The sequence below is a fragment of the Ictidomys tridecemlineatus genome, chromosome 10 (assembly GCF_052094955.1).
Source record: "Ictidomys tridecemlineatus isolate mIctTri1 chromosome 10, mIctTri1.hap1, whole genome shotgun sequence".
Lineage (NCBI taxonomy): Eukaryota > Metazoa > Chordata > Mammalia > Rodentia > Sciuridae > Ictidomys > Ictidomys tridecemlineatus.
This window is the reverse complement of record NC_135486.1, coordinates 125,316,320-125,341,452: the sequence shown is the minus strand read 5'-3', so window position 1 is coordinate 125,341,452 and position 25,133 is coordinate 125,316,320. Positions and strand designations below refer to the sequence as shown.

Genomic DNA, 25,133 nt, shown 5'->3' with positions numbered 1-25,133 from the left:
CTACACCCAGAGAGAGATCCGGCAGGCACGTGCGGTCTGGCTACAAATTTTATTCCCATTACAAATAGCACCAAGCCCCGGGGCCACCAGGCAGAGGGGATGTCCCCTCCCAGACCCCATCCTCCTCTGCGATGCCCATGTAGTGTCAGGGAGCGGGACACAGCCCGGGGTCTCCTCCTGAAATGGGCCAGGTCAAGGGTCTGGGACCAGGGAACCCGGCGGGGTGGCCCAGGGCCAGCTGCAGCAGATCTGCAGACAGACGAGTGACAAAGTGACGCAGCTTCAGATGAGCACGCTGGACACCGGGACCCGGGTGGAGCGGCCTCGCTGGGGAACCACAATGCGGTCGTCCGTGGACCCCGCCTCGGGCAGGAGCCCTGTGGGGAGGGGTCAGAGCCAGGGCTGGATGGACAGGCAGAGCCAGTGGGGGGACAGACGGGCATGGGACACGGAAGGAGCAGCAGCAGGAACCCCCAGACACAGACAGGGATCAGCGTGCGGGACAGACAGACCCAGACCTGAAGGAGGGAGAGTGGAGGACCGGGAGGTTCTGGGCACACAGGCCTGGACAGACAGACACACAGTACTGTGACGGTGGCCACAGCAGGCCGCACTGACCCTGCGCATGCAGCTGGGCCCGCCGGCGGTCACCCTCGATGAAGATGGCGGTGCCCAGGAAAGCCGCGCCACCCAGCGCCCCCACAAAGGCACAGAGCATGAGGGACAGCTGCAGGGCCCGGAACTCGGACAGGAAGGAGGGCGGCCAGCTCCGACGGAGGCGGTCAGAGATCTGCAAGGAGGAGAGGGAGTCGGAGGGAGCCAGGCAGGAGCCGGGGACGGGGACCCCTGGACATCAGGGAAAAGGAACATGGAGCCCGAGGAAGGGAAGGAGGTTGGACCCCGGGCGAGCCCAGAGCTTCCAGCATTGGAGGGGAGGTAGGAGACACCAGGCAGAGGTGCCTAACAGGGACGAGTGCCCCCCCCCCAGGCCACCAGCTAGTGCTGCAAGTGAGGGCCCGTCCCCCACCCGTTCCAGCCCAGGGGCTCACCAGGCCAATGAGGTAGGGGCTCCCCGCGTCGCCCAGCAGGTGGGACAGCACAATCTGGAATGCCTCGGCAGTGGAGCGGCGAGTGGGAATCACCACGTACTGGGGGAGGAGTGGGACTCAGGGGGGCTCGGGGCAAGAGGCAGGGGCCAGGCCAGGGCCAAGGCTCAGTCTAGGCCCAAGGTCAAGACCAGGCCAGGACTACAGGCACCCCGGGGCTGCATCCAGAAGTTAATGGGGGGTTGGGTTTTAAAGGAGGAAAGGCCACGATTCAGAGCCAGCGATGTCCCCTGATGCCAATCCCTGCTCCCATCAGCCTCTGGGCTCACCCTGGAGCTGCCAGCTACTCACCAGCAGAATGTCAGCCACAATGGCCCAGTTCATGGACAGCAGGGTCTCTCCAATAAAGATGAAAATCTGAGGGGTGGGAGGGGTGGGGGTCTCACTATAAGAAGGGTCTACTACATACGAGGCTCTTCCACTAACCCCTTCTCACCACACCTCTGTGAGGCAGGTCCCATGTTACAGATTTAAAAAACTGAGCACAGAGAGGTTAAGCTACTTGCTCAATGTCACACAGATGGGAAAGACCAGAGATGGGCTTCGAAACCAGGCATTCCGCTTTGAGTAGGCTCTGAACCACTCTGCTGGCTGACCCCAGTCCCTCCACCCTGAACCCAGAACGTCCCCTTGACCCCTGCTAGCTACTTACGTAGGTGGCCACGATGCTACCACGGGCGCAGGCGAGGGACAGGAAGAGGAAGGGTGCAGAGCCCAGGAGGCCAGCGGCGCAGACCAGCGGGTCGGCCCGAGGATTGGAGCGGCGGAGGCGGCGGCTGATCTCCACGCCCAGGCCCACACCCAGGACCCCGGTCAAGCAGGTGATGAGCCCGAAGATGAGACTAGGGGGTGGGGGTGGGGCGTGGGGACTAGACCCTCAGCCTGCAAGGGCCCCGCCGGGTCCCCCTGGCCTGGGGGGGAGATGGTTCATCCCAGCCACCCTCGCACCCAGGTCTATTCAGGAAAAGCACCCACGGTCCACGGACCCCCGAGAGGAGATGCTATCCCGCCACGTGTCCCGGACCCAGAGACTGAGACTCTGGCACAGAGCCGGGCTTCAGCCTCCTGCCCGATCCCGAATCCCAGGCTCCCCACCCCTGCCACCTACAGGCCCCCTGCCCACCCCATCTGGGTACCTGTCAGAGGAAGAGCAGGAGTCTCCAGGGAGGCAGGGGGGAGTCTCCCCCAGGACCACACGGGAACGCAGCAGGAACGCGGGCGCCCAGAGCGCCAGGGAGCCCGTGACAAAGGCCACGGCAGTGAAGCCCAGGGAGGACAGGGTGAAACTGGGACTGCAGACGGGGGGAGGGAGGGGTCAGGTCCTGAGCGGTCCAGGCAGGAAGGACACCCTTCTCCCTCCTGGCTTAAGTTTTGAAGTCGGGACCCTGGGAGTCGAGGCTAGACTGCGGTTCAGGACGCTGGCACAAGGGGGCAGTAGCCACGGGACTGCCCTAGTCACTCCTGGGCAGCTGGCAGACAACCAAGTCCCTGCCCGCTTCAGCCTCCATAGATGCCAGGGCCTCAGATGCTGGACTGGGAAGGGGTGGAACTCACTTTCTTGCCAGAGCCCTCAGATCTGCCCACCACGAGGTGGGGTTCAGGGGTGGCGAATCTGAGTGACGTTCCACGGCGCCCCGTGGCGGCTCCCGTACGACCAGGAACAGCAGCAGGACAGCCACCACTCCTAGACCCGGTGTCACCTGGGGAAACAGCGGGATTCAGGAAAGGGCACAGGGCAGGACACACTCAATCTCTAGGCTGGGGGAGAGTGACAGCGGAGACCCCTCGGGTGTCGGCTCAAGGAAGTCAAGCCCCCATTTGAGAAGTGGGTGGGGGATATCACTGGAGGCCACCCTATTTCTGCAAGGCTAACTTTGCTTCCTTTGATAACAGAACCCTAGTTTTCTTTTGAGAAAGCACCCCCCTCACACACTGCTGTCAATCTACGTGGTTCAAACAGCATCTCAGACTAGGCCAAAATTAGCACCGCTAACCCCCAATGCTGGTGGCTGATTTCATGGGAGGCCTGGGAACCGCATATCATCACCACCAGGATTATTGCCCGAGGATCCAACGTGCCCAAGTTGCTCAGGTGAAACAGGATCATTTAGAGTTTCACACACCTGAAGATGAAGCTAGCATCAAGGACAGGAAGCTAAACAGAGAATGATCTCCTTCCTTTGACAGCGTGGGAGCCCTGGATCCAGCTCTACCTGATGCTCACCCTGGGGCTTTCCACTATAAAAGCAAATGCAGCCACTTTCCGGGGCCTACAGTTTTACATGGGCTCTGATACCCACAAGCACATGGCTTCATGGTGGGGGCACCAGGTTTCCTGCAGGCTCAGAGAGTGAGCACCGCCACAGAAGGAGGTGTCTGAAGGGCAGAAAGGGGGCCCAGCGAGAATGTCCCTGACCTCCCTCTAGGACATGACCGAACTCACCCTTAGGGCCCAGTGCCAGTCCCCAGCCACATCCTTCACTTTGGAGCCTGCGATATAGCCCAGACCACTAGGGGAAAGGAGGGAAAAAGGGACAGTCAGCCGGGCCCCACACCTAGGCCCTCTGCCCCTCACCAGGCCCAAGGCCAGCTCACCTGCCCACTGGGATGGCAAAGTAGAACACGCTGAGCATGCGACTCCGCTGGTCGGCCACGAACAGGTCGGCGATGAGAGTGGGCGCGATGGTGGAGTAACTGGCCTCCCCGACCCCCACCAGGCCCCGGGTCAGGAGGAGCAGCCAGAAACGCTGGGGAAGAACAGGGGAGGTGGCAGCCCACCCTGGAGTCAGCCTCCCAGGCCACCTCCCCAGCCAGTGCTGGAGAAACCTGGGCTTTAGAATCAGACAGACCTGGCTGGAATCCTGGTCCACTACTTACTAGCTGGGACTTTGAGAAAGTAACTTAACCTCTCTGAGCCTCAGTTTCCTCATCTGCAAAAGGGGAATAACAATAACTTGTTCACACAGCTACTGCGAGGCCTGCACAGTAAAGGTCTACTCCTTCCCTCGCACACAGTAGGTGCCAAACAAACCTTAGTGGCTACCACGCCCCTCCCACCAAGACAAAGGTGAATAAGGACCTTAGGTGTCTGCCAACACCTGAAGCTAAGGACATGGTACAATCAACCAAGGAGAGTACACCTGGGGCCTGGGGCTGAGGACAGAGGCCAGGGCAGAGTGACAGCAGGTGGAGGAGATTCCAGGGGAGCCCAGAAGCCACAGCCAGGGAGGTGCGAGGGAAATCAGAACATGCCTCGAGAAGTCAGAAGGGAGCTTCCAGAAGGACAAAGTGGGCTGGGGGTGCCGGGGCTCCCAGGAGATCAAACAGGAGCAGATCTAGGAAGTGGGAGCCCCATCTGGCACCTGGGAGGTCACTGTTGACTTTGGCAAGAGCAAGTTCAATGGAGTGGTGGGGGCAGAAGTCAGCTGGCAGCACTCGAGGGTGAGTGGGGACTGAGGAAGTTGGGCAAAGAGTGAGAGCCGCTCCCTGGCTGTCCCCTCGCCCACGCTGGCCCTGAGCTCAAGGGCCCTCTCAGGAAATCGGACCAGGAAGGGGAAGGGTTTTTCCCAAGGCAGAGAAACATGAGCATTTAGGTGTGGAGGGGAGGAGCAAATGACCAGGGGAACGCGGTGACAAACAGAAGAAGGTTCTGAAAGAAAGGGGACGCGGACGGGTGGAGATGAACTCAGGCAAGGAGAGGGCAGAAGGTGGCAGGGACCACTGCGCCCGGGCTGAAATGACTCCAAGGAGCAGCGGCAAACTGATGGGGGTGTGGGGAGTGGCCAGAAGCAGGAACCAGCTCGGGGCCTCACCTCTCTGGGGATGAAGGATGACCCCAGTGTCACCAGGGACCAGAAGGCAATGCCCCCGCACATGAGATACTTCCGATTGTACCTGTCACCCAGGTAGCCAAACACAGGTGCCAACACCATGTAACTGGAGATGAACACTGGGAGGAAGGAGAGAGTCACGGCCCAGCCCCAGCTCCCGGGCCCCCCAACTCCCACCCCAGCTCAGGGATACAAGATGCAGGAAACACTAAGCAAGAGAGAGCCTCCCCCTCCTCCTCACGGACTAGCCACCATCCCTACGTCCCAGTCCTGTAACCCATCAGTGCCGGACTGTCCCCATCTTCAATATCTTTCCCAAACTCCCACTTAGAATGGATGGTCCTGGCGCCACACCAGTCCCTCCTACCCAGCCTAAACCAAAACCCAAGCTCAACTCAGTGGCCCACGATGCCCCAAGCTAGCCCGTCCACCTGGTCAACCTCACAGCCACCCACTTTCCCTTCCCCTCTGCATCCAATAGCCCAATTGCCAAGGTCAATATCATCTTAAGGGTTTGGGCCCCTTCTATCTGGAACATAGTCTCCTCTCCCCCGAGTTCACAGAGCTTGGCTCCTTTAGATCCCAGACTAGATACCTTTCCAAATCACCACATAGCCAGTCCCTGCCTACCACACTTATTTTATTTCACATAATACTTCATCCTTATGGAGAATGATCTCATTTTAATTGAAAGTTTTACTGAAAATCGCCTTCCGCCCTGCACAGATTGCCAGTTCCATCTAACGTAACTCTCCAGGGGTTTACAACACTGACCTATGATCACATGCTTGTTTCTCCAGACTTTCATACCTTAAGTTCCTCATTGGTCTGGAGTAGAAAAAAGAACACTGCGAGAATTAAAATCCCTACTCTGTCTGGAACTTGACCCTGGGCAAAACTCATCTCCAAGCCTCAGTTTCTTATAAAAGATGCCGGTGACATTACCTACTTCCTATGCAAAACAGGGATAATAACAGGAATAGCCAATTCCTCCCCCAGTAGAAAGATTTGAAGATACTGACTGATGTCTTGGTAAAGTCCTAGAGATGTATCATCACTTCCTCCAGCAGTTGGCACATAGTAGGTACTCAGAAACATTTGAGGAATGAAGGAGGGAAGGAAGGAAAAGAAGACTTTGGCCCTGGCTTTACCTTCCCTGCACCCCAAAGATCTGAACAAGGAAAATTCACCTTTTCCCATTCCAGACACCTTCTCCTGCCATTATCTATAAAGGGTGCCTACCACGTTCCAGACACTGCACCAGGCACTTCTCAGGCATAAATTCATTTAATTCTCAAGTTGGTCCTATGAGACGATCTGTTCTTACTAGTTCTATCTTATAGACAAAGAGAAGGAGCCTTAGAGACGGCGGGCACCTTACCTATCATCACACAGTAAGCAAAAGAGCAGAGATTTACTCCAAATGGACTCCCCCTTTAAATGTGATGCCCTAGCTTAACCGGTCAGTCCCGAGCAAAATCAAAGTCATTACCTCCCTTATCAATGAGGCCCCTAGAGAAATAACTGCTGCTGTGTGTGGCCAAGAGTGGCCTCCACTCACCGGTCTGGATGAGGCCAGAGCTACTGTCTCCGATGTCGAAGAACTGCTCGATGTCTGGGAGGACTCCTGGAAGGAGAGCGCTCGGGATGAGCCGGGGAGGCGGCCCCATCCTGGGCACCCCGCTCCCTCCCCGGCAGAAGTGAACCTACCGGCCACGGTGAAGCGGTCCATGTAGTTCAGGAGGTTGATGTAGCACAGCACGGCCACTATGAGGGCCGAGCGCGCCGGGGACAAGCCGGTGATGCGCTGCAACCCCTCGCGATCCGGGATCTCGGGCTCCCCGGACTTGGCGCTCCCCATAGACCCCGGCAACCCCGGGGTGCCAGGCACCGGCCCGTCCTCTGGGTCATCCGCCTGGCTGAGGAAGGGCGTGGTGTCGGAGCCGGCCATGGTCCCGGGGGGCGCGCGCCCGCCCGCGCTCCGGTCCCACCGACGATCCACCTGCGAGAGGAGGAGGCTGGAGAAAGGAGGTCGGGGAGAACCCTGGGGATCCTAGCGCGCCCGGACTCGGGTAAGGAGCTCGCCCCGGAGCATAAGCATGTCTGGGGAGGACCCCGGGCCCTGTCATGCTCTCCCCGAAGACCACCGCGCAGAGGGGACACAAGGAATTCAGGTGACGCTGGGGACAGGATAGGGTTAAGGCTGGCCTGGCCCCACTCCCAGGTTGAGGCCCCCCTCACCCCGGGCAGGGGCGCAGCACGGTCGCTGTAGCTCAACCCCAGCGCTGCCCCACGGCGGCGGCCATGTTGCCCGGGAGCCTGTCATGTGATGCGGGGGCCGGCGGCGGAGCCCCAGGGTGCAAGCCCTCGGCACGTGACCCGCCCGGACTACGGAAGCCTCAAGGAGCCGCCAGCCTCCCGCATCACGTGACTGGCGGCCTGGGTCTCCTCGGTAATCGGGAACCGGGTCCTAGCCTGCAACCCCCGAGGCTCCGCGGACCGGCGCCATGGCAACCCCGCGCCTGGGCCTGCCGGGACCGCCCACCTGAAGGTTGTCCCCGTGACTGGGCCGATCTCAGTGGCTTTATCTGGAACGCCCACTTGGCAGGCTTCTTGCTAATCAGGAGAGAGAATGGGATCGCGAGGGATTCGGAGATAGTAAATCTCTGCAGCCACGCCGGGCGCTCCCAGCAGTCAGCTTCCTCCTCCCGGCGCGTGGCCGGCGGCGTCGTACGTCTCAGTGAATGCTGAGTGAAGTTGAGCCGCCTTCTGTCTCGTTCGGGTTCCCCGGTCCTGAGCTTCCACTGCGGACACTGACATGTCCATTGAGAGAAGCGTCCTCCGCCGCCCAGGCCGCAGTGGGGTCCGGAGCTCTTGCGCCCTCTGGTGGCCTCGTGCAGTGCAGGCAGGCGCTCTGAGCGTAAGGACACTGCCACCTGCAGGACTCGGGTGAGGCAGGAGCCCAGCCCCAGGACGCCTTTGAGTAGTTCTTCAGTGGCCCGGCATGACCTCCAAGCTACATTATTTTTTTGAAAGGGGGGGCCGTGGGGGCACCAGGGATTGAACTCAGGGGCACTCCACCCCTGAGCCCCATCCCCCCCCAGCACTATTCTGTATTTTATTTAGAGACAGGGTCTCACGGAGTTGGTTAGCGCCTCACTTTTGCTGAGGCTGGCTTTGAACTAGAGATCCTCCTGCCTCAGTCTCCTGAGCCGCTGAGATAACCGGCTCCAAACTACATTTAGTAAACTCTATTGAAAAGTAAAATTATTATAGTTATTTGAAGATGCAACTTCAAGACCCCAGAAATCCAAGACAAATTCTGGAGTCTCATGGAGAAGTCCAGCATGTGGATGTCATAAACCTGGTAAAGGGTACTGGAGCTGGTCAGGGAGGTTGAGGGCTTCTCTGAAGCAGGCCTTGGGTTCACATGTGCAGGAACAATGTGCAAGTTCTTCCTTATCCTTGGTTTCACATTCTGTAGTTTCAGTAATTTGTATTCAACTGCAGTCCAAAACACGGCTCAGTTCAGTAAGAATTATTTTTATTATGGGTACTGGGGATTGAACCCAGGGGTACTGTACCACTGAGTCACATCCCCATCCCGTTTTTTTTTTTGTGTGTGTGTGTGGTGTTGGGGATTGAACCCAGGGCCTTGCGCATTCAAGGCAAGCACTCTACCAACTGAACTAATCCCCAGCCCCCCAGCCCTTTTTATTTTGAGACAGGGTCTCAGTAAGTTGCTGCAGCTGGCCTCAAACTTGCTATCCTCCTGCCTCAACCTTCTGAGTTGCTGGGATTACAGATGTGTGCCACTGCGCCTAGCCAGTAAGAATTTTTGAGACCACATTCATATAACCTTTATTGCGGTATACTGTTGTAACTGCTCTATTTGGTTATTAGTTGTTGACCTCTTATTGTGCCTAACTTGTAAACTAAAATCTAACTGATAAATCATAGCTATGTACTTATAGGGAAAAACAGTGTGTACAGCATTAGGTACACATTGATGGGGGATTGTCTTGGAACATATACCCTGAAGATAAGGGGGGACTACTGTAAGGTAACTACCCCAGGTCAATGCTGTGGGGCTGGAAGGTGCCTACGTGGAGGGTGAGCCCCAGGTCCCTTCCTCATTGTCCTCCCATGTGGCTCCCATTGTGAAGGTCCCCTCCTGTCCATAGAACTGCTCTACTCCTAGGCAGCAGGCAGGAAGTAAGCAAAGGGGAAGGGCACGGACACGCGCTGCCTGCTAGAGCCACTTCCTGGAAGTAGCAGCACTCCTCTTCCACTTCCACCCGGCAAGCCTGAATTGGCCCTTGGTCACATCTAGCTTGACGACATACAGTACTGAATACTGCATCGCTCAGGGAATAATGACAAAAAAATCTGTACCTGTTTAGCACAGAGAGAATTTATTTCCCCTAATATTTGCACCCACTGTTGGTTGAATCTACAAGATGCATTTTCACAGACCCAGAGAGCTGATGACTCTTTATTGAGGTTCTCTGTACTTCACTAAAAGCCATGAGTTCTGTTACTTTGGAAGGGAGAAGAATGGATGTGAGGGAATAATAATGGATTCTGTCACAAGTATCTTAGTGGAGAGGTCACATGAGGACCAGAAAGATGGAAATCCTTAAGTATATACAAGTTTACTCCCATTTATTCTGTTGAGATTGAATACATAATCTTTATGTGCTCAAACTTACTAATGGATACAAAAATTCTGCAAAAAAAGATGGAGAGCTAGACTATACATGGATTATTTACATGCTATAAAATTCAAAGGAATGCCGCAGTCCAACAAAAACATTTTTAAGGAGTTGACATACTTTTGAAAAAATACCACATATCAGTGAAAGATTAATGGCTTTTTTTTAGTAGACAAAACTGAGAAAAATGGCTCATTCTATGATAAAAAATAAAACTTGGTCTCACACACAAAGGTACATATCAAATAGTTTAAAGGTGATGTTTAATCTTTTCCAACCAGCAGAGCCTGGCATTAACTAGTGAGAACCAGTGCTGGACCGCTCAGAACAGTGGCCAGCCAAGGCACTGCCCAGGGTGTCCTAGCTGGAGCAAGCCGAACTCTGTGGACTCAACGTGAAAGGAAAAGAAATGAGCTAACATAAGAAAACGAAAATATCTTAACTAACTTCAAATAAATCAAAAAGCAACAAACTTCAAAACAAAACAATGTGTCTACCTTAAAATTAAGAATGTCTATTCGGTGAAGGATCCCTAGATTCAAAGTGCCATTCTGAGTTATTTGCAATTACCCAGAAATATATAAGGAACTCCTCAGAGTAAACACACACAACACACAAAAAGGAAGTCCTGTGGGAAAAGGAGCCATTCATTCCTAGAGCAGCCAGCGGGGCCGAGGGGCAGGCGACAAGATCCCCCAAATTACTGGTGATCCAATGGGAATACATTAAACGCTGTGCCCCTTGGGCCCACCAGGCTGGCGAAAACCAGACAGTTGGGCAGTACCAAGTGCTAGGGAGGATGAGGAGGAAGGAAGCCTCCAGTGGAAGGCCAGAGAGATCAGCCTGTGTGACCCGTAACCCCATCCTGGGTGTGTATGCCAGAGAAGTTTCACACGAGCACAGAAGGGACACCGAAAAGGATGTTGATCGTGGCCTGGAATGTGGTGCCAGGAGGTGGTGGCACCCCGGTGTCCGCTACGTAAGGCAAAGTGTGAATGAAATGCGTCGATGCCCCTATGGGGTACCACGTGACAGATCTAGAATGAGCAGAGGCTACAGCTCCACACATACTGAGTGAAACCTATTGCACCACATTCTCACACAACAGTAAAAGCATATTCACTCCTGAACACCGTATCCTATAAGGACACAGTGATACTCAAAGATATAGAATAAACAAACAGGGTGCCGATGGGACAGGATGGTGGGAAGAAAGGCAGAAACGCCACAAAACCAGGATCCTTGCACGGGACTGTGATCCCAAAGTCCAAAACCAAATGGCTGTGCTCAGTTCTGCCTCAAGTGTGTGCACCAGGAAGTGTGCACCAGAAAGGGGGCTCTAAAGGGTCCTGGGGAGAGGAGAAGCCGTGGCTGAGACCCTAGTTCCTTCGTTCTTCGAGAGTGTTCCAGGGCTTAAGCTGCAGCCCAGACACCACTCTGGAGAACGTGCCCCCAGCAAACTGCATTCCCAGCCCCCAAATGAGGATAAGGCCGCTGTTGGTCCTTGATGTGATCTAAGGCCCTGTGTCCCAGGCCTGGAAGCCCAAGACCCAACCCTCGTTTACTTCAAGTCACTCTTTGAATAAGAGCAACAGTTCATAGAACAGACATTTGGAGGAAGAGACAGGAGATGAAGGTGAGAGATGAGGGGGAGACATCTTCTCCATGTCCTGGGGGCTGCACGATTCAGCAGGACCTGTCATGCAGCCACAGGCCCCAGGGCAGCCACGACCACTACACACTAACCAAGCAGCTAGGCTGGAGACCAGGGGCAACAGGAGATGGAGTCAAAGTTCATTCCTTGATTTTGCCTCAGCTTAAAGATAGGTTCTAACTCAGCTTCTGCTAACCCTGAGAGGGCAAAAAAGCTTTGTCCCCAAGTCCTGGAGGGCCTCCAAACAGGGTTTCAGCCCCAGACCTCAATGAGGTCCCCGGATTCCATGCCCAGATCAGCCGGCAGCTCCTTGCCTGAAAGCTTTGTCCCATCGAAGAAGAAAGACAGCTTGTGTCCAGAGAGTCCCATGGCCTCCTCATAGTGTGACATGAGGGTCTTGAGAGGAGAATCCTGGATGGAGAGGAAAACACAGATGTAAAGGAGGGGCCGGGAGACTGCGTGACGGTCAGCGAACCTGGCACAGGAGGACAAGCAGCCAAACCAGTGAGGGCAGAGCCCTGGAGGGGAAGGCGAGGGGACCAGCAGTCAGCACCGCCTGGTTCCCCTCTGGGCACTGGCACGAGTCCTCTGCTCCCTCTGGCCTCAGATTCCTCAAGAAGAGAGTGGGAGCCACAGAACCCAAGGGATAGGGTGTAAGCTCTGGGTTCGGCACGTCCTCCAGCCCCAGTCACCTCCCTTACAATAAGGAGGCAAGACCACAAGGAAGCCCGGACTCTGAGGTGAGAAGGGCCTGGCTGGGGCCTGGCTCTCCCACTTACTGGATGTGCGATGTTAGACAAGTGTTATGGGCTAGGGCACCCATATGACTTATATCCTCAAACCATGATCCCAGCAACTTGGGAGGATCACAAGTTTGAGACCAGCCTCAGCAACCTAGCAAGACCCTGTTTCAAAATAAACTTTTTTTTTTTTTTTAAATATGTCCTTACAAGGAAAACAGGGACATAGACACATCAGGAGACCACATGTGAGCACAGAGGCAGCTGCAGCCGGGAACTCTGGCCACCACCAGAGCCAGAAGGAGGCAAGGAAGGGCTCACCGCATCCAGCTGACCTCTGATTTCAGACTTCCAATCTTCCCAAGTGTAAAAGAAGGTTTCTATTGAGTTAAGCTACTGGTTCTGGTACTGGAGTGCTCCAATCTTCAGGGGGAAGATGAGCCAAGACCCCTCATGGATGCTTAAAACCATGGAGGGTACCAGACCCTATGCATACACTCTCATAAGGTTTCCTTATAAATTAGGCATAGGAAGAAATCAACAATAATAAAATTAGAACAATTTTAACAATTTACTGTTCATTGTAATACAAGTTATACGACTGTGGTCTGTCTCAAGATACCTTCTGTAGGGCCGAGGTTCTGGCTCAGGGGTGGAGCGCTTGCCTAGCACATGTGAGGCACTGGATTCGATCCTCAGCACCACACAAAAATAAATAAATAAAATAAAGGTATGTGTCCATCTACAACTAAACATATATATATAAATATATACATATATATATGCACCCCATACACATACATACATACACATCTGTATGTGTGTGTATGTATGTATATATGTGTGTGTACGTATATATATATATATGTATGTATATACACACACACACATATATATATAAAACATATATAGTTGGGCGCAATGGCGCACGCCTATAATACCAGTGGCTCAGGAGGTGAGGTAGGAGGATAAAGAGTTCAAACCAGCCTCAGCAAAAGCAAGGCATTAAATCAACTCATTGAGACCCAGTCTATAAATAAAATACAAAATAGGGCTGGGGATATACATATATATCTTCTGTTCATTTGCTCAGACACCTGTGCATAGTTTCTTTTTGAGTCTGATAAACCAGGCGTGTACCATTGTGCCCAATTATATATTTATATATGTGTGTATGTGTGTGTGTGTATTTAGTTGTAGATGGACACAATGCCTTTATTTTATTTACTTATATCTTTTCACTTTATAAAGGATGCCCCTTGCAGATTTTCTTTGGCATATCCAAATTGCCAGCATCACAACTCTTATTTGGGGGCCATTATTAAGTAAAATAAGGATAATTTGAACACAAGCCTTGTAATATCACAGCAGAAAATCTGATAGCCCAGGTAGCTACTAAGCAGCAGCTAGTGTACACAGTAGGGTTCAGTGGAGAAGGTCCATCCAGCAGGATAGAGTGGGATGACAAAGGACGGTGCATGATTTTATTTCACTATTCAGAACTGTACACAATCTAAAGCCTATGAATTGTTTATTTCTGGACATTTCCACTTAATATTTTCAGAGCACAGTTCCATGGGTAACTGAAACCTAAGAACGTAAACCCCAGATCAGCGGGGACTACCTGTATCTTGTAACAGCTGCCATAAGAACTGATACAGCAAAAAAAAAAAAAAAAAAAAAAAAGAACTGATACAGCAAGTTCCTCCAGCCCCAGTTCTGAGTTTCTTATTTGTTAAGTGAAGTCCACCACAGGACTTTCCCAGGTAAGGCTTTCCAGGTCACACTGTAGTGATATAGTCCCCAAGCAGACAGCAATTATCCCCAGCACAGACACTGGCACTTACAAGTGGTAGAGTATCTGCTTAATGCCCTCAGGGCCTGGGTTCCATCCCTCGGTACCACCAAAAAAAAAGTGGCTTTAATTATTTTTCTGTTGTGTTGTTTTTTATCAGTCACTGTCCAAAGATCATTTCTGTTTTGAGTGGAAGGAGTCAGGAGACTGAGGGGACATACAGATTAGAACAGAGGTTCCCAGCAGAAGAGGGAGGGAAGCTGAACCTGGGCTTTCCCCACCTCCTAGGCCAGGCGTGTGCCCAATATGGAGGGTAGTGTCCTCAGTGAGTCAGGGTTAGGAGGAGTGCATTCCTGCCAACTGACAGAGACACAGCAAAGGAAGGGGAGGGAGTGGACAGCCATTTCTTTCCCACTCACCTGAGACAACGAGATCTCCAGCATCTGGTGTTTCTCTTTCCCCTGCACCCTGAGACGGAGCTGCTGGGATGTCTCTGTGGCCTCTGAAGAACTTGCTAGCACCACACAGTCTGTGGGAGGCAGAATCAGGAAGCCGGGCCTAAGTGGGGGGTTGGAAGTGCAGCCCACTCTGGACCTGTCCCCATTCTCCCTTCCCATGGCAAAATTTCCTCAAGCCAGGTGTGGCGGTATGTGCATTAGATCCCAGCGCCCAGGAGGCTAGGGCAAGAGGATTGCAAGTAGGAGGCCAGCCTTAGCAACTCAGGGAGACCCTGTCTCAAAATTTAAAAAATAAAACTAAGAAGGGGGACAAGAAGCCAAAGAGTCCTTTCTGTGTTCACATTCCCCGCTCTACCCCCACCCTATCCTCACGCCCCAAACACAAGGCTCTGGTCTCATGCAGCTTTCTGAGGACGCGGCTCAGTGGCAGAGTGCCCAGGGCTTAACCCCTAGCACTGCATAAAATAAAAAGCCTCCCTAAGGCCCACCTCCTTTCACTCACCAATGATGTCAGCCACTCCAAGCTTCAGAGTCCTGGGGGTGGCCGTAGGGGACAGTTCTGTCTCTCCAAAGAGCAAAAGAATCCTGCTTGGGGACACCCTGAGACGGGTGGCCATGTGGTCCACCACACTCTGAAGGGGCTCCGACTAAGAAGGGGAAAAAGAAGCAAAGGAGCCCTCCCACCTTCCAGTTCCCCTCCCCGCCCCCACCCTACGCCCACCGCCCCCACCACAAGTTTCTGGCCTGAGCTACTTGCTGAACTCCTCAGCCGTGAGTCTCACCATATTTACCTGGCAAGTACAGAACAAGGTCATGTCAGAAAGAGGTTCACGTGAGCAGCCAAAGAAATGAAGCAGCCATGGTATAGGAGAAAAAAGGGAACAGCGGGGATTACAACAGGGAAGGGCATGTCCCCTCAAAATGGCCATTTCAGCTGACTGTCACCGGGTAGAAGAGGGACAGTTGATTACACCTTCCTTTTTTTTTTAGTACTGGTGATTGAACCCAGGGGTGCGTAACCACTGAGCCACATCCCCAGACCCTTTTTATGTTTAATTTAGAGACAGGGTCTCACTGAGTTACTTAGTGCCTTGCTAAATTGCTGAGGCTGGCTTTGAACTCACAATCCTCCTGCCTCAGCCTTCCTAATTCTGGGATTATGGCATCACAGATGTTTGCCACCAAGCCCAACATACCTATTTTTAAAAGAAGCAAGAAATCTGGACTTTTGCCTGAAATTACCCGTAGTAAACCAAAGGTTGGCAACAAACTTTTTTTTTTCTTTTGTGGTACTGGGGACCAAACCCAGGGACTGCAGGTGCAAGGCAAGCACCCTACACTGACACTCCCACCCCTCACAGATCTTTAAACCCCACAGAGCAAAGAGAGCAGAGGCTGCGTTCTGACAGGGTCCTGGGCTGCCTGCTGCAGCCTGGCCTGGCTGCTCTGAGCCACGCACAGGGGGCACTCAGTGAGTGCTCGGTTCTGCCATCATTCTTAGTGTTGAACTGGGGCCATCCCCACCCAACTCTCTGCCTTTTCCAGGAAGTTGGAGGGGCTCAGGATGACTGAGTGACATCTGCTGTGCCCAGTGCAGTGAGAACAAGCATAGAGGAGCACAGAGCCCTGGGGAGGAAAAAGCAAGATGGATGAGGAGAAAACACTTTGTAGGACAGATGACCCGGCAAGATCATTGTACTGTCATGTGTAACTAATTAAAACAAATTAAAAAAATAAAAAAAGAAGATATGAGGCTTCCGTGGAGCCTTGAGAAATGGGCAGGAAGTTCGCCAGAGGGAGAGCAAGGAAAAGCTACAGAGAGAGGATCCCAGACACGCAGGGGAGAGTAGAAGGCACCTCTGCAGAGCAGGATGGGAAGAGGAAGGCGTAGTCCCTGCTGCAGAACCCCCCTGCAGGCAGCACCTCCTCAAAGCAGCTCTCCGTCCTCCTCCTGTGGCCCTCAGGCACTTACCATTCTGATGGGCAATCTGATCAGGTCAGCCCGGCACCGGATTTTGAGTGGGAAGAGCCGGGGATTCTCTGGGAGCGTGGGCCCCTCCACTATGACCACCTCGTCGTCTTGGCTCTGGCGGCCTTGGCCCTGGTGCTGCTTGGGGCTCAGGGAAGATCGGAGATCTTGGAGGCGCTTGTTCACTTCCCTGGGTGCAATAGGACTCTGGGTCAGCTGAGGTCAGCCACCCTCCCAAACTGTCCTCCTTCACCCCATCCAGAGCCCCATGACACCTCAGTTTCTGGAGTGCCCGCGTATGCTTTCTGCTTTTTGTCCTTGGTGGAGGTGGGGGCAGAGGAGAGGTGTCCCGAGCCCTGTAGAAAGAAGAGAGGGACAGGATGAGGCAAAGGAGAGACTCCAGCCCCCACTTCTCTTCCTGGGCTGTGGATCCCCAAGAACCTGAGGGGAGCTGGAGAATCAGAAGAAAGCACTTTCTAGTAACTTCTATTTTACTGGAAGACAGGGGTAGGTAAGGGACAGGGAACAAGACATCAATTTTTTATTTACAAGACCCAAATATGAAGGGAAGAAAATGTCTCACTTGAAGATAAGTCACTTCCCAGGTTAATGTCCAATAATCTATAACAGATATAGGCATTGACTACTCTTCCTCTACTCGACAACTCTCACACAGGTACCACGAGGACAGAGAAGCAGAGAAGACGGCAGACAGGCACCGGGTAGAATGTGACCACACGCTCCCCCTGCATTACCCCACCTCAGACTCCACTTCCATGGCTGAAAGGCCCTGGGGGCGTCTCCTCTTCAACCAGGAGCTTGATTCCCCACCTGGCTCTCAACACCCCTTCCATCCCTTCTCCTTTCCCTTTCAGGAGCCACCAAAGGTCCTGCCTGCCTCACTAACCTAACTCCCTTCCTGTCCCCGGGGCCCAAGAGCCCAGCCCCACTCACTCAAACACCTTCTTTTTCTTCTCTTCTTTCTCATCCTTACTCCTCAGCTTCTTCTTCCAGGGAGAGTCTGGATGTGGGAGATCCTCAGGGTGGGGACTGCTAGCATCTGCCACATCTGCCTCTGGGAGCAGAGGAGAAAGTGGAGAGGGTTGGCCAAGGGGGGGGGGGGGCTACCAAGAAGAAACAAGTCAAAGACTTTGAGAGAGGCCCAAGGGCTGGGGTGTGGCTCACGGGGAGAGCACCTGCCTGGCATGTTCCAGGCCCTAACACCGTAACAAACTAAAAAGAAAGGAGACTGGAACCCCGTTAAGTCACCATTTTTAACTTATATTTCTATTAAAAAGAAAACAAATATTATTCTAAAATACAGAAATTTTTTCCCATTTGCTCAATGCCAATAAATTTGAACATAAAACATCAAAATAAATGCTGTTGGGCTGGGGTGTAGCTCAGCAATAGAGTGCTTGCCTAGCGTACACAAGGCCCTGGGTTCTTTTCCCAGTACCACAACATAAGTACTGCACAAATGAAACAATAATGAACTCTAGATCAGGAGTTCTCAACAAGGGGCAATTTTGCCTCCCAGGGGACATGTGACAATGTCTGGAGAAATTCTGCCGTCACAATGTGGACAGGAAGGGGGTTGTGATGTGGTAGTGAACAGAAGTCAGTTCCTATAGTACACTGGACAGCCTTCCTACAAAAAGAACTTTGCAGTCCAAAATATCAGTAACGCTGAGGTTGAAAAATTCTGTCCTATCTAAACAAGGCAGCTGTCACAAGCATGAAAATCTTGTATTTCTAACAAACTCCCAGGGGATGCCCAACTGTTGGGCCCACATTTTGAATAGCAAGGATGGAGGTACCTTCTGATAGTACTTCTACTTTCCAGGTACTGTTCTAAACTATATACATTGCCAAGAAACAGCTCTCTATATATTCCCTTAAAATAATTCTCACCAAAATCATGTTAACATAGATCCAATATTATCCCCCTTTTCCTAATGAGAAAATTAAAGCATTAAGAGGTTAAATAACTTGCCCATGGTCACACAGTTATTGAGAGTTAGGGCTGGGATTTGAAGCCAAGCCAAATCAGTATCTGGTACCCCTTCATGGTACCAAAGTCTTGGTCAAGGTCTGCATTTACAGATGGGATCACTTCCTCATTAGACTTGATTCCTATTCACTGTCCTTGGGTGGTTTGCAAAAATCACACATGACTGGGGGAGGATAAAGGCTGTGCAACCCTGATAAGAGTCAAAGAACATCCTTCTGGCTCCAGGGTGTTCCCATGGACTTGGTGCAGTTGTAACAAGATATCACAAATTCTAAACACTCCCCTTCCCCTGCCCCGACTAGGATCACAGAATCAGAATGTCTGGGGGTGCCACCCAAAAATCTATACTAATACACTCTTCTGTCTGTTAAGAGTCAGGAAGGGGCTGGGGCTGGGGCTTAGCGGTAGAGCGCTCGCCTAGCATAAGTAAGGTCCTGGGTTCCATCCTCAGCACCACATAAAAATAAATAAACAAAATAAATATATTTTTAAAAAAGAGTCAGGAAGAGGGTGGTTGGACAGCACTTCTAAGTTGGCTCCAGTGCTTTCTAGTTAACAATCCAGCTCCTTCCAGGACTGGAGTCTTTTAATAGGTAGAATGTAGGAGAGTCCCCTCTCCCATGTCCTTTCCTTGAGTCTCAAAAGACAATTAGGGCTGGGAATGTGGCTCCCAGATGGAGTACAAGCACAGTCCCTAGGCTGGATTCCAAAACCACAGTAGAGAGAGATAACTGGATGTAATCCCCAGAAAGTCTCCTTGGGGAAGCCCATGCTCCCTTACCTTCCTCAGCCCCTTCAGGGCAGAGTTTCAGGAGGGACACATGATCTGGGATGAGGTGGAGGCTGCTTTGCACCTGTAAAGACAAAAAGGGGAGGATCAGTCCCAAGTTCTCCACCTCCCAAAAGGGAACATGAAGGATGATTCTTCTGGCACCCAATTCCTATGTCCTCCCTAAGGATGAGGATACTATGGCCCACTCTAGGCAACTCAGAGGAGTCCAGCTTCTCCAGAATCCCATCTTTCTTGTTTTCCAGTGCTGGGGTTTCAATCTAGGGCCACATGCATGCTAGGCAAGCATTCTACCACTGAGCCATATCCCCAGCTCCCCCAGGATCCAAAAGTGTAGTACCAAGCCCCTTTCCCCAAGGCACTCTGAAGATGGAGCGATAGTTCTTTTAACCAGGTGTTTAGCTATTCCTCTACCCTAGACCACTAGTGAACCCCAGCCCTCTCGCTCAACCTACCACCTGGGGACCCTGGCCTCCTGAAGCGAGCCCCCCAGTCCTTCTGAATCCCTCCCTATGAACCCCAGCTCCCTGGCTTCCTTAGCAATGGACTCCAGTCTCAAAGTTCAACATGCCCCAAATCCCAGCTTCTCCCAGTCCCTCTGCCTCCCTATGCCCAAGACAACAGAGCCCCACATTTGCAACATACCCAAGTCCCTTCACTTCCCCAATCTGCAGGTGCCCCAGGAGCCTCGCGTCTCACCCGAGCCCCGGTTTCTGTTTAGCCCGGCAAGGCCACCCCCAGCCCCCAGCCCCCGCACACCCGAAACACAGCCCTCCTGCAGCCCCCCGCCCTTCAGCCCCCGGCGCTAGCCCTCCCGAGAACCTGGCTGCACCTTCCCGGAGTACACCGGAACCACCGGCGCCTCCCCCGGATCCAGCAGCAGCCGTCGCCGCCGCCGGATCAGAGTCCGCTGGGCTCCCGCAGGCCGCGCGTCGGCGCCTTCACTGTCACTGTCGCTGTCGGCCCGGGGTGCGGCCGGCTCTGGGGGCTCCGGAGACGGGACCACAATCGGGGACGAGACCTCAGCTGGCTCGGCAGCACCGCGCGCAGTCGCGACCTCCACGAAATCCTCGTCGCTGTCGCTGACCAAGTCCACCAGCACTGTGTCCGGGGTGCGCCGAGCTGGAGACCGCTGGGCGCGAGGACGCCGGCCCCGACCGCCCCGGGCTCCCCGAGCCCCTCGGCCAACACCGCCGCCTCGGGGCCTTCGACCCCGTCTCCTCGCCGGTTCCGCCATGGCACACGCCGGCCTTCCCTCTGGGCTGCCCCCTCCAGCAACTTACGCCTTTTACTGGGCGAACAGCCCGCTGGCCAGCATCCCTCTCCGCACGCACGCTCTGGGCCCGCCCCCTGCCACTTCATTGGTCAACTCACCCGTCCATCACGCACCCACCACTGAAACAAAGGCGCCAAAGATTCCAATCCCCTCGGTGCAATCAGCGAAGGTTTCGATTGCGTCCGGCTCCCCCATTGGCCGGGCTTCTTCCCTTTAGACGAGCCTTTCCCCGGAGCCGCCACGGAAGAGACCCGTCGTCTCGGTGGCGGAGGCGCGGGGCATCCTGGGAATTGTAGTGCTCAGAGAGGCGGAAGAAGGAGCGGGAAACGCCTCACGAGCTGCCGAGTTAGGCCTGAGGTTTCGCGGGTGTCCGGCCACGGCCCCCCCAGCCTACAGCCGACTGCTGCAGGCCTGAGGAATGCCACTCGGTGCCACATTCGCACACAGGTACACCGACCCTCATGTCGGACGCCTTCAAACCCACACCCAAGAGCACACACTTGGCCCAGCGCGGCTCCTTCCAGGGCAGAGGCAGATTAAAATAAGAGGCTTAATTCTCCCTGCTGAACACAAAGGAAAAGACTTCTCGTCCTTCTCTTTCAAAATCTGCCCTTTCAAATACAGGTGCTCCTCGATTTATGATTTACCATTGCAATTAACATGCGCAACCCACAGAAGGTCGCGGCGCGGCACCGCAGTGCACCTTGCAGCACTGGCTGCTGTTCCCCCGGGTGACGGCAGGGTTGACTGGGAGCTGCAGCCCCCCTCCCTGCCCAGCATCATGTGAGAAGATCGTGCTAGCCCGGGAACAGACCAAAATCCAACATTCAAAGTGCCGCATATGCTGATCTTTATAATGCCTTTCACAACTCAGGGGTTCACAACTCAGAGATGTGTTTTGTGGGTTTTTGTTGTTGTTGTTTTGGGGGGCGGGGGTTGCTGGGAACTGAATTTAGGACCTGCCAGTCAAGCACTCATCCCCAGCCCAGGGGATATGTGTTTTCGAAATGCAAATGTTAAGGGGATTTCACACACACACACACACACACACACACCCCTCCCAGTTCCTAGGGGAAAATAAGAGCCTAACTTCTCTGGTCATCTTGCTCCAATATGCGAAACTACCAAAAAAGTTTGTTCCCTCTCCAGCAAACGTCTTAGCACAAGTTGCCTCCTTGCTTATCATGCATGATAAAGTTAAGATGAACCACGTTTCACTAAAGGTTTAATCAACTCCTTTTGAGGAGTTGTTCATCTTGAAAGCCTGATATCAGTTTTGAAATTTGACCTTAAATAGCAGTGGGGCTGGGGGTAACTCAGCGGTAGAGCAAGTGCTTGGCTTGCTGGAAGCCCTGGGTTCAAGGGTAAGATTTCTTTCTGCCTTTGCAATCTTCATGGATTGCTTGTGATGCCAATCACATTCTAGCTTAATGCATACTCTGTAATAAAACCTTCCTGTCCCCTACTACCTTTGTGGAGAGGGTTATTGGGTGGAGAGATTTTTGTTTTTAATTCTATTCCCCCCAACACACCCACCCACACCCCACACAAATGGTATCATACACCTCCAACATCTGTATCTTCCACACAAGTCCTGAGCAATGCAACACAAACACACCTCTTCAACACTTCACACCTCCCACTTTGCCTCCAACTGTAGAAATCCCTGAACCTCACACCATACGTCCACAGCAGGCTTCCAGTGACACCCACACAACAGGCACCCAACTCCACAAGACACACACACAAATGTTCATGTAAGTTGTACTGCACACATCCATCCAGAACAGCATCTCAAGTGCCACCCACATCCCATTCTGGACACCACCAGCACCATCTCAATGACATCCCCCCACACATTCACCCCAACACAACACACCCTCAGATCCTCCACACTGACTCACCCGGGTCAGGACTGAAGACTCACGCCAGCAGGTGGAGCTGTTTCTCAGTTCACAAAGGCTACTGGGCTCTGACAGAGGGGACTCCAAGGACTTCCCAACCCCAGGAGACTTTTGTAGGCAGGCTGGAAGCATCGATTGCACCAAAGGCCCCGATGGGAGACCAAAATACACCTCCCCAAAATATACTTATTTGGCGTATTTCATGATGGCTATTCAGAGAAATGCTGAAGTCTGTAAAAGACACATTTATAAAGGAAATTGATATTATGAAAAGTAAACGGTATTTGCTAGTGGTGGCTTTCTCTCCGGTCCCCTCTGAGGTAGAGTAGAGGAAAATAAGAAAGAGGAAGAAAGGAGATATAAAGGAAGGGCAAGGAAATTAAAATTTAAATTCAGAAGTTTTATATACTCTTCTAGGCCTAAGACAGTCTCTCAGGCCTGTCAATCCCAAATTTCTAGAAAATAAGTAAATTTGTCTTGAGTATGATTAATTATCCCCCCAATAAATAGATTGAGCAAAGAGAGATATGACATGTTAAGAAATCTACTATTTAGGTGGACTTTCCAGGGCTCTCTATTGATCAGATCACCTGAGATTGACCAGATCACTGGAAACCATGTTGAGATTACCATGACATCACTCCTACATACCTTCCTATTAACACCCCTTAAAAGAAGAGCAGGGAACCCCCCAAATCAAGTGTCTCATTCTTGAGATGACCCATATTGTCCCTTGAATGCGTTGATCTACTTTCCTAAATAAACTTCTGTCTGGTGTGCACTGAAATTCTCTCTATCACGTAGGCCCCAAGAACCCCACTGGTCCTGAATGGAGTTCCACCTTCTCTCCAGAAACTCCTTGGACCTTTTCGGGAGACAGACACCTCTTCACCTGTGATATCTTAGTTTGTCACCCCCTCCCCACAGAAGACCCAGGTCCCTGTTTATTTCTATATCTATAGTTTATATATGTTATGTATTACATATAATATCACACATATTATCCCCCATCACGTGTCCCTTCTACCTTGCAGGGCTGAGAAAAGTAGAGTTTCTATGGAGTGGCACCTGACACCAGCTTCTCTGAGACTCCCTGGCGTGGACATCCCTGAAGCCAATTATTTCTCTCTTTAGAGAATAATATGTAAACTTCAACTATCTGATTTATTTTTCTTTTTTAGTCTCATAATTTTGTGTGATTCCCATGCATGTGGATGTACTTAAAATGATTTTTCTAGCTGGTGCGGTGGCCTGTAACCCCAGCCACTCAGGAGACTGAGGCAGGAGAAGCAGGAGTTGAAGGCCAGCCTGAGAAAATGAGTGAGACCCAATCTCAAAATAAAAACTAAAAAAAAAAAAAAAAAAAGAAAGAAAGATTTTTTTTCTCTTGTAAATTGTCTGCTATCAGGTTATTCCAGAGTCTCAAATTATCCAATCTTCAGAAGGAAAGGTTGTTTTTTGAAGATGGGCTCTTACTATGTGGTCCTGGCTGGCCTTGAATTCCTGGGCTCATGCGATCCTCCTGTCTCAGCCTCCCTGGTAGCTGGAACTACATTAAAGTGCCACTGTACCTGGCTGACCGTCGAAAGTCTAAAACAGCCTACAGCCCTCTTTTAGCCATGGGCCCCACCTGGGAGGTGACTCGAAGCCAAGATGCAAGAAGTGACACCGAGGGCCTGAAATGTCCCTCAAGTCTCCTTCTCCCCAAGCTTCAGGAGCTAAAAGTGGCCCAGCGTGGAAGGGACAGAGGTGGGATTCAGACCCATGTGGCCTCATTCTGGAGGCAGCACCCCTTCTCTTCCAACCTCAGCTTCCCCGCCACCCCCCACACTTGCCTGAGTGGCGGAGCCCACAGCTCCTCCCACCCCCCAACCTCCAATGCATGAGGCTCCCACAGCAGAACTTTCCATAATCCTATGTTTGCTCCTCCTCCTTCCCATTTCCTGAGCCTCTGAAGATCACTACCATCCCCTAGCTGGGTACATGGGGCAAGGAGACTGGGACAAGGAGCTAACTTCAGGAAGGCAGGACATTTTGACCAGAAGTCACACTAGAAAGGCTTCAAGCACAGATGGGAAACTCAAGTGAACTGAAGAAAGCAGATTTGTGTTAGGCCCGTAAGACCAGCAACTTGGGAGACTGACGCAGGAGAATCCGAAGTTCAAGGCCAACCTCAACGATTTAGTGAGGCCTGAAGAAACTTAGGGAGACCCTGTTTCAAAATTAAAAATAAAAAGGGCTGGGATGTGGCTCAGTGGTAATCTGCCTTGGGGTGCAATCTCCAAAATAAAAAATACAGAATCTTCTTGTTTTCTTGGTGCCAGAAATAAAGAAGGAAATCCAAGTCATGATGGTTCTGGAGGAGGAATGTGAGGTCAAGCAGCCCTGGGAATGGCTTTGTGGTACTGAGGATTGAACCAGGGATGCTCTACCATGGAGCTAGGTCCCCATCCCGTATTCCTTTTTATTTTGAGACGGGAGTCTCACTAAGTTGCTGAGGCTGGCCTAGAACTTGTGAGTCTCCTGCCTCAGCCTCCAGAGTTGCTGGGATTACAGGTGTGTGCCCCTGCACCTGTATGTCGGATTGTCATTTTCATACTCACATGGGGACAGAGGTCAAGGCTGAGGCCCCAGGAACAGCAGCAAACTGCAACTGCTTCCTGACCAAGGCTGGAAATTGAGGAGGGAATATCTCCTCCGGGCCCAGACAAAGGAGAAAAAAATCAATCCTTCCCCAGGGTCTGGCATGGGACATGGACGTAAACCATCGTGGGTAATCAGGATCTCAAGGCTGGTGGAAGTCGGGTCCTGACACAGCCCAAATCTCTGGAACAAAAATCTACTTAGACAAACTCATGAATAAAATGGTCAGAAACCTGTGT

The 25,133-nt window shown here is 52.4% G+C and overlaps 2 protein-coding genes and 2 long non-coding RNA genes across 4 annotated transcripts; 2 read left to right on the top strand and 2 right to left on the bottom strand.

Moving 5' to 3' along the window:
* Nucleotides 1-30: 30 nt before the first annotated feature.
* Nucleotides 31-6,887, bottom strand: Spns1 (SPNS lysolipid transporter 1, lysophospholipid). The gene is made up of 12 exons (XM_005323781.3): nucleotides 6,647-6,887; nucleotides 6,498-6,563; nucleotides 4,919-5,055; nucleotides 3,702-3,853; nucleotides 3,550-3,616; nucleotides 2,661-2,806; nucleotides 2,243-2,398; nucleotides 1,759-1,948; nucleotides 1,398-1,463; nucleotides 1,050-1,148; nucleotides 619-790; nucleotides 31-377 (listed from the first exon to the last, which is right to left on the bottom strand). Exons 1-12 carry the CDS (start codon nucleotides 6,885-6,887, stop codon nucleotides 283-285), a joined length of 1,587 nt encoding a protein of 528 aa, XP_005323838.1. The 3' UTR covers nucleotides 31-282.
* Nucleotides 6,875-17,578, top strand: LOC144367511 (uncharacterized). The gene is made up of 2 exons (XR_013426969.1): nucleotides 6,875-7,008; nucleotides 16,944-17,578. It is a non-coding gene; the product is annotated as an uncharacterized LOC144367511 (long non-coding RNA).
* Nfatc2ip (nuclear factor of activated T cells 2 interacting protein) lies at nucleotides 9,329-20,437 on the bottom strand. Its single transcript, XM_005323784.5, has 8 exons — nucleotides 19,904-20,437; nucleotides 19,063-19,135; nucleotides 17,222-17,342; nucleotides 16,543-16,623; nucleotides 16,271-16,457; nucleotides 14,801-14,945; nucleotides 14,260-14,369; nucleotides 9,329-11,716 (listed from the first exon to the last, which is right to left on the bottom strand). Exons 1-8 carry the CDS (start codon nucleotides 20,306-20,308, stop codon nucleotides 11,558-11,560), a joined length of 1,281 nt encoding a protein of 426 aa, XP_005323841.1. The 5' UTR covers nucleotides 20,309-20,437; the 3' UTR covers nucleotides 9,329-11,557.
* LOC120887691 (uncharacterized) lies at nucleotides 20,393-23,414 on the top strand. Its single transcript, XR_013426968.1, has 2 exons — nucleotides 20,393-20,794; nucleotides 23,286-23,414. It is a non-coding gene; the product is annotated as an uncharacterized LOC120887691 (long non-coding RNA).
* The last annotated feature ends 1,719 nt before the right edge of the window (nucleotides 23,415-25,133 follow it).